Source organism: Anabas testudineus, chromosome 17 (assembly GCF_900324465.2).
Source record: "Anabas testudineus chromosome 17, fAnaTes1.2, whole genome shotgun sequence".
NCBI lineage: Eukaryota > Metazoa > Chordata > Actinopteri > Anabantiformes > Anabantidae > Anabas > Anabas testudineus.
Window position 1 is genome coordinate 14,925,939 of NC_046626.1, and position 15,431 is coordinate 14,941,369.

The 15,431-nt window shown below is 38.5% G+C and overlaps 1 protein-coding gene across 1 annotated transcript in view; it reads left to right on the plus strand.

Annotated features, from left to right (window-relative positions):
• The window catches only part of ghrhra (growth hormone releasing hormone receptor a), a 28,203-nt gene that overhangs the window by 9,673 nt on the left and 3,099 nt on the right, over window positions 1-15,431 (plus strand). Inside the window, exons 4-10 of the mRNA XM_026374044.1 lie at window positions 7,551-7,658; window positions 9,360-9,460; window positions 9,899-9,996; window positions 11,927-12,059; window positions 13,214-13,367; window positions 15,138-15,198; window positions 15,335-15,404. Coding sequence (XP_026229829.1) covers window positions 7,551-7,658; window positions 9,360-9,460; window positions 9,899-9,996; window positions 11,927-12,059; window positions 13,214-13,367; window positions 15,138-15,198; window positions 15,335-15,404 — 725 coding nt within the window. The remainder of the gene's footprint in view (window positions 1-7,550; window positions 7,659-9,359; window positions 9,461-9,898; window positions 9,997-11,926; window positions 12,060-13,213; window positions 13,368-15,137; window positions 15,199-15,334; window positions 15,405-15,431) is intronic.

Consider the following 15,431-nt stretch of genomic DNA (forward strand, 5'->3'; position numbering starts at 1 on the left):
GAAGATCAGATCACACAATTAATGCAGAAAACCATGAAATTCCAAAAGGTTTACCGTTCAGCAGCAACTCTTTGGCATATTAGGAGAAGTTGCAGCATGTGGATGGCGATTTAGATTTGCCAGATCATGTGTGACCACTTTGTCTCAATTGAATTACTTCTCAACTACTATTTGATGGATTGCCATGAAATTTAGTAAACAATGCCGTTTGGTATAGACATTCATCCCCCCTGGATGAATTACACTAACATTGATTATTCACTAACTTTTTATTTATTACCATCATCAGTAAAGAAATTCTATTTGTGCAACTATTGTTTCAGTGAATGCCTGCTCATTGTAATAATTTCTTTCGGCTGTCATTGTGAGCATGACAGTACACACATGTCAAAACGGTTAGTTATTTCTGAAACCAGCCACTTGTAGTCTGACAGAGGCCAAGATGAATTAAATTATCTCATTGAGTGAACCATTAATATGACAGTGACATTAACATTTTACTTTAATCCCCATATTTATATAAATTAGCAGTTTAAAAATATATAATGAGTTATGTTTAGTACACTGTAATGTATTTGTTTTCAATTACAGAGAAGTATCATTAAAAAATATTTTATTAGCTTGACATTCTTTATCTTTAATTTACAACAGTCCTTCAGCGGTGCTCTGGAAGCACTCACTCTGTTTCCAAAGTCATTTTAAACGTCACTGTTAATCCTAAATGGGGTGACATTGAAGTCACTAAGTGTATAGCTTCCTCTGGAGCTGCCTTTTAAAAGCCTAAGAATAGAACTCTGCTCAGTGGGGGAGAAAACCATTTGTTTGTTCTGAAAGGAAATATTGGAAATTAATCACAAACTTCACTTCTTGACGTGTCTGGTAATGTGAGGTTCAGTCCATGATGTATGACGGGTTTCACTCAAATGTTTAAATTTACACAAAGATGTCAGTCCCAGTGAAACAGTGTAAGTTTCCGTAATTTAGGGTTTCTTATTTTACATGTCTCTTTTAACACACAACATATAATTGTGCCTTTTTTTGTGAGTTCAGTCTCAAACTGAAAATGAAGTCCTTTCATAATCAGCACGACTCACTTGTCACATCACTCTCAGTGTTTGTATGACTCAAATTCAGACATCTGAATTGAAACATCTAGAAGTGTACACTCCCATATGGGAATATTATTCCACTGCTTTAGACAGTAAAACTTTAATTTGATCTTAGAAGCAGTTTCATCTATAAAAGCAAGCCACAAACAGCCTCCCATAAACAAGCTAGATAACAAAAGTCTGGGTCTGAGATACTGCAAAGGAACTATGGTTTTAAATGAAATGTCTGGTAGAAACATCCACCTTTTTGTTAGCAATTGTTTTTATCTGGAAATTTCTTTATAGATCTTGTACAATAAGCAAGAACATACTTGTTTTCTCCTTTCTCCTGTAGTTACATAGTATAATGGTGATGACAACACTGGTGGTGGTGAAGGAGTTTTAATGAAAACCAAAGATGAATGGAAAGGAGGACAGCTGAAGTAGTTGAGTTTGCTTCTGCAATGTAACAGGAAGTAAGATAGTAGGATAAATAGATGGATGTAGAGGTAAATATAAATATAAATATGAAGTTAAACTAGCGTCCAAAGAAAATAGTCAAGTAAATCACAGGTACCTCAAAATAGCACATAATTACATTATTGAACTAAATTGACATCTTTATCTTCTTCCCCATCTTCGTATTTCCAGGCAGAGTAGATCAGTATTTCACTGCTGTCTAGAGGAACTATAACAAGTTCACATCACTCATGTCAAGTAACAAATTGTGGGAGAAGAACTAACCAGCCGCGTGCTTATAAATTTAGTAGCACAACACATGCAGGCAGAATAGGATGTGAGACATGAAAACACCCACGTCCATTGTTTTCTATGTGAGCCCACATACTGTCAACGTGTCAGGATACTTTATGCCACTGTCCCAGTTACTACTGTCAGCTTCAGTGTGCGTCAACTCTCTAGAAAAGAAGCAATGTACTTCCAAGCTTGGCATGCTGACCAGTGTCCCCTCACTAGTTTCTCTACTTTCAGCCTGTGGTGCAATGGGTGTCAGTTAATGTCAAATAATGCACCGTAATATTTCTGATGATGCAACAACTTTCAAACTTTTAATGAATTCATCTGCTGCTTTCTTGCCGTCTACTCAGAGACGACTTAAATTCACTGTGACAGCCTGCCAGATACATTTTATAGAGAAACACCTGAAGTTCAGTAATTACAGTATATCACGTCAATCTTCAGCTCTCCTGATATCCATTGCCAACAATAGTGCAGCTGAGTCTGCACCAGTAGTGCTGCTGTTTTGTTTCTTCCTCCCCAGCAAGCTGTCCATAAAGACGGCTCTGTTGTGAAAATGGACATGCGATTTAGAAACAGCTTCCTCACTGGTGTAGAAGCTTCTGTTTCTTTTTTTAAATTAGGATTTTATTAGGATTAGACTCATCTGTGTAAACATGAAGATGATCCTCCCACATGCAGCAAGCTTAAGAAGATTTTTCCTCTCTCACCAAATTTCAAATTCAGAGGCCAGCATCCAGTTCTGCCATTAGCGTAAGAGGAAATACTGGAGAATAAAATCACTTAATCCCTGATACCAATTATCTCAGCACAGCTATTTAGTCTCTGAATAAAAATGTTGTAAACATTCCTTTTTCTCAGTTTCTTATCCAGCTAAATCCCAACAGATCATTAACTGCAAACCTGTTACCACCTCTTACATTGAAATGTGTACCTTATTGCCAGTTTTAAACAAACACATTGTTTCTGTTTGTTGTTTTTCTCATTAAATCAGGTGTGAGGAGACACAGAGAGGAGAAGGTGCTGTTGTATAATTAGCTGGGTTAGTACAGATATGGACATAGAAAGAATTAACTCTCAAAATGACAGCAATCAACCGTCTTCACAGCACATATTTTGCATTTAATAGAATAGAAAGAAATCCAACATGTTTAAATATCTTCTAGTTTTATGGTGCAATTGATTTGCTTTTCCTAAAATGTCTGTTTGTAGACATCAAATCTGTAAATATTTCATACTTTAATTTCACACTTCTGTGTGTTCCCAAAACCAAATTATAACTTGAAGATATGATATGGAGTCTGTGTTGTTTTCTGCAACACAGTGGAACAAGTAGGATTGCAATTTTGTGCAGACAAAACCCCGGTGATAGATAGATAGAGGCACAAAGCTATTAGCATGACTCAAATAGCCAGATTTGAATGTAAGATTGCACATTTGACGCTATACAAATTGCATGTACAAAATTGAATCCATACAATAGTTTTAGTATTTGTGGTCCAAGGTGACTGGCAACAGCACAAGCATAGCTAAAGCAGAAAATAAAAAAAAAGGGCATGTTTAGTAAAATATGTGGTCGTGAGTCACCTGCCGTGTAAAAGCCACACAATTCATAGCACCAACTCTGAAACGACAACTTGTTGAGAAAGCCCTTGTGTGATGAGACACACACAGACGACCTGAAAGCGCATTTCAACACAACCCTGCTTCTCCTTCGGGATCCTCTTCTTCAGGAATATCAGTCTGAGTCAGCCAGACAGCAGCGGAGGAGATGCCAGGATGAATCATTCAAGCACAAGGTCCCTCGTGAAAGATCGCACACCATAGTTTCCCTGGGTTACGATGAAGGTGACATCATTTTCTGATCATCAAATCACCTGACTGGATACAAGTGGTTGGTTTTGTGGAATAGGGACACACAGGAGAAGGAGTGGGTAATGGATTTGACATGCTGGCTTTGTACAGGCAAAGAGAGGAAATGGATATTTCACTGGGACAGACTGCTGCCTGTTAGTCACTGCTCTGTCTCACATTATTGTTAGCAGCTACAGCTGATGGCTCACATCACCTGGAGCACAAATCACCAGACAGGGACGTTTTGTAATCAGTTTAGATTTTAATTCCAGATTAAATTAAGGAGAGGTAATTCAATAACAGACGCAATGTAAAATCACATGTATCTGCCCAATAAAACCTTTTTTTAAATAATGTGTGTATTTGAATTGAAAGAAGGACAGAATTATTGAAGTCTTAGCAATGTGAACCTAGAAGTGGCATTAGTGAACTATTACTTGTTACACTGGCACATTCAGGATGCATCCTAACAATTTTGATGATGTTCAGGCTTTTTCTTCTGTGTGGGGTGGATTATTATGAAATTTAGCACAAACATTTAAGCTTTTCTGAACTTTGCGCTGTATCAAAATGCATCAAATTCAAATCATTGCATTTCAGTTTGTCCAATACTTTTGTTTGTGACCAAATAGGACAGGAATAGCAACTAGTGGCATACATGTTGCCAGCAGTTGGTGTATCAATGTTAAGGAATAGAAAGAACTGACTATCAGCTATCATAGCTATCTACCATGTGGCCTCCGCCAGTCAGTGAAGCTGCAGTTTACTTGGCTGTCTGTCCAGACTTGTATTCAAGCAGACACTTTTGCTGGAATATATGAAATTTCCTTGAGCCATTTCTAGCCAGATATAACATTGACGAGAATTGGACATACGAGGTCACAGTGACCTTGACCTTTGATGTCTGAGCCCTAAAAGTTTATTCCTGAGTGTATGAAATAAAATGAGATGAATGGAAATGGGTCAATAATTATATGTAATATTTATACTATTAATCTAGTAATTATTCATCAATGACAAAAAAATCTGATAGTGATGAACTCAGAGGACCATTGAAAGCAGTAGGATTCGTCCTCTAAGGAAAACGAATGTCAGAGTAGAATTTCATGGTAATCCACAAAGCAATTGTTGAGGTATTTCAGTCCACAGGATGGATCAACTGAACAACAGTTGGTTCATCCATGGAGGCGATGTCTGTGATCTGTACTGTAGGTTGAATGTGCAAGAAAAAGAACAACAGCCTCAACACAACACATTGACTAACATCCTGCTGAGTGCAGAATAGGAATCCTAATTTCACCGTGTTTATGTTTTAGTCAGAAACCACTCCCAGTCTTTTGAAACATTTTGATGTTCCTGGAAGCTGGAAACAGTGCCTGAGGAGTTTCCACTTTTTTCTTCTGAGACGTGATTTGCTGTTGAAAATGTATTTGACATTTATTTTGGTTTCATTTCAGCCTTGGGGAGAAATGAAAAAGCTCCTCGCAGTGCCTTCTTCTTAAGATTCATCACCAATGTTATTCCAACATGGATGAGGGTGGTTGCAGATATTTGTGCACCACACACTTTGTTTTCCATTATAACAAATCTACAGTGGCAACAGTGTGTGAACATCCCAGTTGTTTTCCTTTTCATTGCCCTCTGTCTCTGTGTATCTAGGACAGGAAGTGCTGCTGTTACCTGAAGGCTGTGAACAGTGTAACACATAGTGCACTTGCTGTGTCCATTCATCCAGTCACTGCTGTCATTTTGTCTCCTGAAGCTCTGACAGGGACAGAAAAGAACATCATTTCTACTAGTATGTACAGTACAGCTTCATCCAGAATCTTATAAACGTAGGAGAGTAGATTGAGAAGCCTGTTATGTGTGACGTTGAGCAAAGGCTTTTACCACAATCCATTTACAGAAATAACACAGGGCAAGCTCAGACCTTCTGGACAGCAGAAAAGTCTACCGGTTTTATTGCAGTGGTGGATTTATTAGGTCAGGATTAATAGAAATATCCTTTGTGGTCACTTGAGAGGAAGTATGTGACAAGGGAATCAGGTCACCTGTATATACACTTTCATTTATGTGGTAAATGTGGAAAGTATTTAATGTGATGAAAGCCTGAGATGGACTGAAATGTTTCTACCTCATTCTTCACAGCAGGAAGTTCTGGGCACTTTGAAATTCATAGTCTGCCTAATATATTGTCAGAAGCTAAGGTGTTTGATTAATGCATAAATAGAGCTGGATCCTTTTTCTTTGGCGATACACACAATAATGTAGCTGTCTGTCTTCTGGTTGAGCTGCTTATGCATTAAAAGGCTGCAATCCTTAATAACCTGAAAATATTCTTTTGATCTTCTAGAGGTTTTCCCCAAATCACAACATTTCCAAAACACACTTGCATGGCAGAAAACAGAACAACATTTCAAACACGACGAACAGTCCTCAGCTATGTCTGCAGCACTGTGAGGCTGTACTGAGGCACAGCTGTAAGCATGCTCACAATGACAATATAGCATGTTGATGTTAAGCAGGTAGTCTGTAATGTTGCTCCCTCGCCTCCTCACAGCTAATAATTCACGTTGAAAAGGTGTGAGGAGTTGCCGAAGCCATTCAATTATCTGACAAGTAGGTTGGATGGAGTTAACTGATCTACCTCGGGGCGCCATGGATGTCTGCACAAATTTCACAGCAATCAATCTACTAGTTGTCAACAAATTTCTGTTAGGCACCAAAGTGGTAGATGATGACAGACTGATATCCATAGAGTCTTGTCTCTGACACAACATAATGTCTGGAAACCATAAAGAATGCAGAACAAAAGCCTTCCCACAAGCTTCTTAGTCCGGGCTGCAAAGAACTGAGAACTGTTCTTCCTCAGCCCTTCTGAAGAAATGTGTGTGACAGCCTCAGTCCAGCAGACAGAGCTAATCAGCTGATATTAATGTGATGACACAGGACTGACAGAAAGCACAAAGGGAGAGGGATTAAACAGGAAAGGAGGGCAAGCACACAAGAAATTATGCAAATGGAAAAAAAAAAGGATGCTCATTAATAATGTTGGATTTCATGTGAAAGCATGAACTCCGATCACCACAAACAAGAACCTGTTGTGCTGTTGTAAAAAGGAAAAGGCAAGGTTCTTTAGGAAGTAAAACCCAGTGTAATGAAAAATGAGCTGTGCAGAGTACAAACAGTGAGCGACAGTGAAATGTGGTTAGAAAATTCAGTTAGTTGCTGCTGTTCAATTGCATTATCTTACACTTACAGGTATCCTATCACTTTGTCTATGCTGAATACAACAGGCTAAATAATGAAAACATGTCTCTGTATGATGCAAAAATTAGTTACACATAAACATCTAAGTTCTCTAAAGTTGTAATAAGAACATAAAAACAAACAAACAACAACATTATTCTAACAGTTTTAAAGGGAAGGGGGTCTTGTGAGGTTGAAATTTGTAATTTAGACCCAGGGGGAGTCCAGCCGAGGAGCCTAGCTCTACTGTAAATATGTTTGTTGTTATCCATTTTGTGATTACCAAAAGGACTCACTGCACTTATACCCTGCAGGAGAGAACGGGTTTGTTGGTGCTGTTTTGGGTCAACCAGCCTCGCCTTTTGTCCAATTCCTTAAATTTAATTCAGACTTTTTCCTTTTCAACCCCCAGTCCTGGCCACCACCTCCCAGCCCCCATATGTTTGAACGATCAAAGTCTTGTGGACTTCAAAGAATATGTCTGTACGCTGGGTAGCAAGAGATGCTGACTATTGCGTATTTAGAATAAAATATTAAATAAATCAACAATGAATTATTAATGACAAGGAGAAGACTTAACTGACTGACATCCTGTTGTCGCAGGGTGTAAAACAGAGTGGGACGAGATCGGATGTTGGCTGAGAGCTGATGTCGGGCAGGTGGTCAACGTATCCTGCTCCGAAGTCTTCCAGCATTTCTCCAGCAACCAAGGTTTGTCTTCACGTAAACCTCTATTACAGTAAATATGGAAAGGGCCAACTAATTCCCGAGCTATTAAACACAATAGTTAAAATACAAATGGTAGTGTAAAAGTCTGCTACTCCAGCAGTATAATTATCTGTGTAACCTGCAGAGCTGCAGGCTGGATTCATTCTGATGTGTGACTCCAGTAGTAGGAATTATTTATGCATGTTTGTTGGCATTAATATACACTATGGAAGATTTCTGGCAGAAGAAATGATGGAAAATCATGTCTTTAGGGTTAATACGTCACAGTCTGGCACCCGTTTAAGCTGTTGTAGTACAGGATATGTGTTTCCAGAAAGATGAAAGCTGCTGATGGCAACAAATCTCTTCTTTTTACATAAGAATAAAAGTGTTCTAATGGTATTACATTCAATAAATATCCATTCTAAATAATTGCTTGGAGCACACATCTGTAATGAACGTTGTTTAAAATAATGAAAGACTATGTTGTAAGTACTTTTTAATCAACTATGAAACATTTGCATTAGTGTTAATAGGAATTCTATTTCTTTTTTTACTTCCCTTGTCTTAAAGTACAGAAGCATTTTAAAGAAACAAATGTTGGTTTGTTCATGCTGTGTCGTATCGGCAGGACAGGTATTGTCACTACGACAGATTCATTAAGGAAAACTGGTGTTTCCTTCTTTACCATGACGGAAATCATGGCTCAATGTAATTTGAATTGCAGATCAGTCAAGCGGAGCAGAGTCTTGGCTTTCAGCCGTACAGTTGGCAGCATTTGGACTCCTGTTTTCTCACCTCAAAGGGAATAGAGTAAAAACCTTCTGTCATGCATTGTTTTGTGTCTCTGTTGAAACAAATACGTGGCAGTCTGAACACCTGAACCACTTGTGCTATCTGTAGCATGCACATTTAGTGTGAAACCTAGAACCGGAGTGGTGCAGCCGAAGCTCTCCTGACAAATGCCGCAAATGTCACCAGAGTTGAATCATGACATGAAAGCATCAAATCTTTTCTGACTGAAAGCACTAATGGAGTGAAATGGTCCAAGAGCTTAAACGTCAGTGTAGCGACTCAAATATGCTGATATTCAGGTGCATGGGAATGGCAGCTTTAAACACACTTTAAACTACATCATGTAAATTTGAAAATGAGATACCTGCTGGTTTATAAATATGTAAAAACGCAAAGTTAGAATAAACTTCGTCAGGCTAAGTGGCTGACACAGAAAACATTAGCTACTGAAATATTAAGCTAATTATTATTATATAATTTCTATGAGAACAATTGTTTGCCTGAATCTTCAGGAAAACAGCTACATCTTTACAGCCTGAATTCACTATTACTGCTCATAGCATCATTATTGCATAAAAAAAGGAAGAGAAAACTGTATAAACATTCTGCTAGTAGACAGACAGACACAGATAGCTGGTGAATGTAGTGGAGCATTTAGCAGCTGAAGAGTCATATACAGTATTTCCCCCGGCTGACACTGTGTGAGTGGCAGGGTTAATTGGGAGGCCGACAAATGAGATGTTGAACTATAACGCCTCTTGCCTGAAGCATTACAGGCTGTATTGAATCATGGGCATGAAAAATTATGATAGTTTCTGAAAAAAATGACGTGATATTACATAAGAAACTCTGTAGTCATCAACTAACTTGATTTGTTCTTTGTCTATTTGCTGTTTGCTCCCAAATCAGGCTATGTTTACAGGAACTGCACCAGTGACGGCTGGTCCGAAATGTATCCACCCTACCAGGAGGCCTGCATTTTCAGCGATGACAGTGAGCCTGAATCCGAGGTATTCATACAGACATGTCATCAGTAAAGTAGATTCATATCATCCCTGTTTCCTCTCTCCGCTCTTCCTTCCTCACAGCTTGTTTTTCAGTTCAGACCTATTCGTAGGTTTAGTGCCAGCACAAAGGGAGAAGTTACACAATGAACTTTTTAATATTGAATTGTTTGTTCTCATTCTGTAAAGCAAATTACTGTGCGGTTTTAAGATACGCAGTGCTTCAGAATATTCATTGTTCATTTAATTTTCACCATAACTGCACTAAACTTTTCATCACTTTCTCCTTTCCGAAGTGTCATTTTATTGCTCATTCATGGAGCGAGTGGAATAATGTGTGACATTTCTCAAATGACGCCATTTCCCATTCGTACCGTACACTTGACTGCATCGCAATTTACTCACACTCTCTTTTTCTCTCTCTGCCTGTTTCTCTGTCTGCAGACGAGCTACCTCTCCATGTTTCGACAGGTTTACACTGTCGGCTACGCCACGTCGCTTATCTCTCTCATTACAGCCATAGTTGTGTTCACAGCCTTCAGGTAAGAGCAGCACTTTCTGCCTTAGATACACACAGACAGAAGGCAATGAAAAGGAAAAACAACTGGGATGTTCACACACCAAGCATCCAAAACACACATGTTTACAGTGGTGGAGAGCATTTTAAAAGCCTGACCTGTAGTAAAGTCTTCACTATACAGAGCCTTATGAATCATATTTACTTGTATATAGAATGCATTACTGCTTAAAATCCTGTTCTAGTTATTTTTTAATTACACATGTAACTCCAACAATGTTAAAATTGCAGTTGGGCATAATTATAATATATATAAAACAACATTTTTGCCATCACCAATCTCATAATTGCATGATGTCAAAGTGTCTCATAGTGACAAACTCACTGAAAATGTATTCTGAGGCTTTTAGCAGCTTTTATCTCATTTAATGCTTTTTAAAAATACACCTGCATGTCGAGTCTCGCCATTCTCATTAACTTCCAAGGTAACAGCTACGGCATTTTCATTAAACAAGGTTAGAAAAGATGACTGCATATTATCCCTGAAGCATTAAACAGCAAAAAAAAAAAAAAAAAGCAAACAAACAAAAAAACAAAATCGTAAAGCAAGTCTGCAGGGAAGACGGAAGGCAGCATGTTAATACTGCTTTCCTGTACTTATGTTTTATTCTAACAGAATAAGTTGGACGAGCATACTCATTTACAGTAAATCTCTGTTTACAGTTTAAAGTCACAGGGAAGTAAGTACGAGGGAAACACATAATGAGAAAGCAGGAAACAGGAATTAAACACTACACAAATGTTCACAATCAGGAAGATGACTATTATTGAGAATGATCTTAATGTTACAGAGAGATATGAACTGCAGCACTAGAAGCAAAGGCAGTCTGTCAGGTGTTGTTTCTGGGTTCCTGAAGTGTGTTAAATAAAGGCCAGAGCGCTGAACTAGAAGGAATGAGATACCAGAAGGCAGCTTCCACTGACGGCCTTGTAAATAGATAGATACCAGTGTCTCAGATAAGAAAGGCCAACAATTTCATCATAAAGAATCAGATAATGAGCATTATAATCATCTACAGTAATAAATCTGAGGCAGCAGCTGAAGCAGCTTCAGCAGTTCTCTTTCTACAGCTCAAAGGGAAGATACATGGATTTCTCTATTTAAATAAAACTTATATTGCAGTTTACTAACACGTATATCTACTAGTGCATCTCAAAAAAATGCAATATTGTGAAAATGCTAATTATTGTACTTGGATTCAGAAATATGAATAAATACATTTCAAATTCAAAGCTAACGCAGCTGTCTACCAGGAGATTTTAGAGAACTTCTGATAAGCTCATGGAGATGCCAATTTTCTTTTCCAGCAGGACTTTGGACTTACCACAGTGCGAAAACTGCAGCTTACAGGTTTGCTAATCATAATATTAGTGTGACAGCCAACTCGTCTGACCTGAATCTCAAAGAATTTCAGTACTGATGCAGTGATTTGTGCTAAAGGAGAGTCCTGAACATGTGTATTGAGTGCATAGCAGGTTGTAAATTAGTAAATATATTGCTAATAGCTGGCATTTTTGTTAATGTATATAGACCTGCAATGTCAGCAATTAAGAAAGTATGAATAGCCTTGTTAAAACATTGTTGCCCTGTCACAACTTGGATTTACCCAAATCCTTATCAGGTACAGATGCATCAAGTCAAGTCAGTTGAGAGTTACTAAAGAAACAGTACAGTCGCTCATGCTGATGTGGCTACAGCCACAGAATTATTCTAGACTCAGTCAAATATGCACCATGCAAACAGCATTGTGTGAATCATTTATCAATGCCGTTGCTGCCACTGGGTTTTCGCTGTAATGCAGATTTAACAGGCTGGTTATAAAGATGAGAGTCAGAGTGCTTTTTTTGCATAAATGTGGGTTTTATTCTCTTTTTCCTCTTTTTCGTTCTTTCAGAAAATTCCGCTGCACTAGAAATTACATCCACATCAACCTGTTCTCCTCCTTTGTCCTGAGAGCCAGCGCCGTTTTCATCAAAGACACTGTGCTGTTTGCTGATGAGACCCTGGACCACTGCTCCATGTCCACGGTGAGGATGATATTATTACATTTTCTAGCAAAATTGAATGAATTGCTTGTGAATGTGCTTTTCAAACAGTTGGAACATGTCAGGTAGGCTTCCTCAATGATGTTGTGGATGAATACATGAACTTATTTGACTTGTACATCTGCAGGTTTAAATTTTTCTAGCACAAGGACAATCCATGTGGATTGTAATTGTGCCTCTAACAACTTATTTTGAATGTTTTCTGGAGCTTTCAGCTTTAGTCCTCTTACACAAACAATATTTAATGTGTCTTTTGATGCAGTCCTCCTTTAATGTTGACATATTTGGAGCGCATTCTATGATTTCTGTCAGTGTTACATTACTCTGAGTAGTTGATCAGTGGACAGTGTTGGATAAAACATCAAAAACATGAATGTTGGGAATATGGAAAATTGCATTTTGTGTGAACCAGAGGAAAAACAAGATAATTTAACCAATTCAAAGCACTCTTCAAGTGTATTTTCCTTTTTAGAGTAGTTGCATATTGCATCGGTAAAGGATATTTAATTATAAAATAATGTCATCTTCTGAAAACATGTAAAATAATGGGGGGACTTTGAAGTTGTATGTGAGCAGAAATCACATCACAACCTTTATTTTTATTCTTTACTATTAATAATAAATACTCAAAGTACTTTTATAGGGACATTTCTATTGTGGCTTTCTTGAAACGATTCACATATTCATTGACAAAACTGCTTTAGATTTCCTTCTTCACCTCAGCGTTCTACCTTTTCAAATCCTTTATCGCAGCCTCACAAACCATATCACACAATCATCTCTTCACATGCTCACATCCATGGTACAACTGCACACACATGGTGCATTTGATGCTTTTTATACTTAAAAAATACAGTTTTATGTTAATTTAAATCATCACAGCATCAGTTTTGTGCTTTTGTCCTGAGATACAGGGTTAGTCACAGTAAAAGTGTTACCGTTCATCATGTGATCATGACAGAATGGAGAATAAAAAGAATGTAAAAAAATGACATTGCTCATTGCCCCTTTTTTTATTCATGATGAAAATTAATTTGGACATGCTAGCTGTACTGCCTTCAACCAAACTGTGTGTTAGTATTTAATAATGACCGACATCCAGGGCTAGTAGCTTTACACTGTTGTGTCCTCTCTAGACAGCGTGCAAGTCAGCCGTGGCTTTCTTCCAGTTCAGCATCCTGGCCAATTACTTCTGGTTGCTGGTGGAGGGGATGTATCTGCAGACACTGCTGGCCCTGACCTTCGTCTCACAGAGGAAATACTTCTGGTGGTACATCCTGATTGGTTGGGGTAAGTAATAACGACGGAAAGAATTGTGTAATGCAATGGGAAACACATTACAGACCCACAAACCCACAAACCCACTGTAAATTGAAAGGGCTCCGCAGCAGTAGTGTTACAAGCGTGAAAACTGCATGTAGCTCTTCATGCAGCAGGTATGTTCTGGTGAAATAAGATGTCAAAAGCTAAACATTTTTTATAAAAGCAGGGATAAGAAGGAGGATTTTCCAAGTTGGTATTAACTTGTGTTCACATCGACATTGAACACCAGCAATGTTCAGGACTGGACAATAATTCAATTCATTCAAAATAGGCAACATTTCATTTACACATATCTCTGTCTCTCTCAGCAGTGAATGCAGCTGCATTTGCTCGTGTTTCTTCAGCTCTGCCATTGTTTTCTACCTTAGTTTCCCTGAGCTTTCAACTGATGTTTTAAGTGTTTACCTTTCGTGCTATCATGTGTGCTCCCCAGTTAACAGATTTCCATTATCGTCTTCTTCCTTTGTCCTTGTTGTTTTTTACTGTGTGCAGTATTTTTTCCTGTTCAAGCCTGTAGTCTCAAGTGATTCTTTTAAAGTTTCACAGCCTCCGTCTTTGTCATTGGGGTCCTGTTATCAAAATGCAACAATACACAATCCAGCCACAATAGGCTGAGCTCTGCTTAGTGCAGCAGTGACAGTGAGAAACAGCAGCTTGTCTGCTGTGATGTTGTGTGGAGACACAAACTGAATTTTTCATTCAGTGCCCTGAGTTTCTGAAACTAGAGCTGACAAAACAACATGTCTGGAAATCGTGCTGGGCTTTTTGTCTTTGTACTGTGAGAAGTAACAAGACACAGTGACACACAGTCAGTGACTATGGAAGTTTAGTGTTTTAAAACAGGTTTTTCTAATAAGGAGATAAGTGCAGCTTTTTGCAGGATGCACTGAACTGTGGCAATGAATGCCCAAATCCCCCTCTGTCCACCTGATCAGACACTTGGAGTATAAGCACGAGTTGTCTCAGTTGCCACTAATCCCATTAAGGAATAACCAAGCCCTCATTAAGGCAGATGCAACCCTTGCAAATTAGGTTTTGTAAGGAGTTTTAATTTAAGTTATTGGAAAAGTTGCACTGCACAATGAGTTTGAATTAAGCATGCTGCAGACAAACTGAGGGGGGCACCGAGGAGGATGGTGCAGTTCACTAGTGCAGACACACAACTGCTTTCTGACAGGAGAGAGGGAAGAGAGGATCCCTGCCTCTGCTCATCAGTTCGTGTTACAGATGACTGAGATTCCACAGGACACTACACAACAGTACGTGACAGCAGCTCAAGGTTTTCCCTTCATTTACAAGATGGATTGATACAAAATCTTACTAAATCAGCCGTGGCGTCTATTTAACTCAAAGCTATATTAACAAAATCATTCAAAACACACTCAAACATGCACTTGTTGCCAAGAAAAATATGAAATTACATTTTCATCCCAAGTGTTTATGCAGCCTGACCGTGGTGCATGTTTGTGTGCATGAGTAGAGCTCCATCTCCGCCGTGGCTCTGATGTTTCTTATCAGCTTTCCTGCAGCCTTTATATCGAGCTCTCTCCTGTTTCACGCTTTTATCCTGTGCCCGTTTCTTCTTTTGGCATTGAGATGCAAGTGGGATGCGTACATTTGATACATTTTTCACAAAAAATGCTGCAGAATAGTAATTTGCGTCTACAGTATTATTGCGATTAATTTTAATTGACAGATACACAGCAAGCATAGTTAATCTCTGCTTTTATGTTACAGGCCTGCCGTCAACAGTTCTCATTCTTTGGGTTTTGACCAGATTTTTCTACGATGATAGAGGGTAAGAAATCTTTTATTATACGAGTTGTTTCACCACTTTGTTAATGTATGGTGCCAATGCATGCTAAACAGTAGTAGCTGTTTGTACCTTAAGCGTATCTGTATTTTAATCCTGAACTGAATTACTTTAATTGCAGTTGCTGGGATGACACAGACAATGTTGGTATTTGGTGGATTATTAAAGGACCAATAACAGCCTCTCTACTGGTGAGTGGAGACCTATAAAACAGGAAC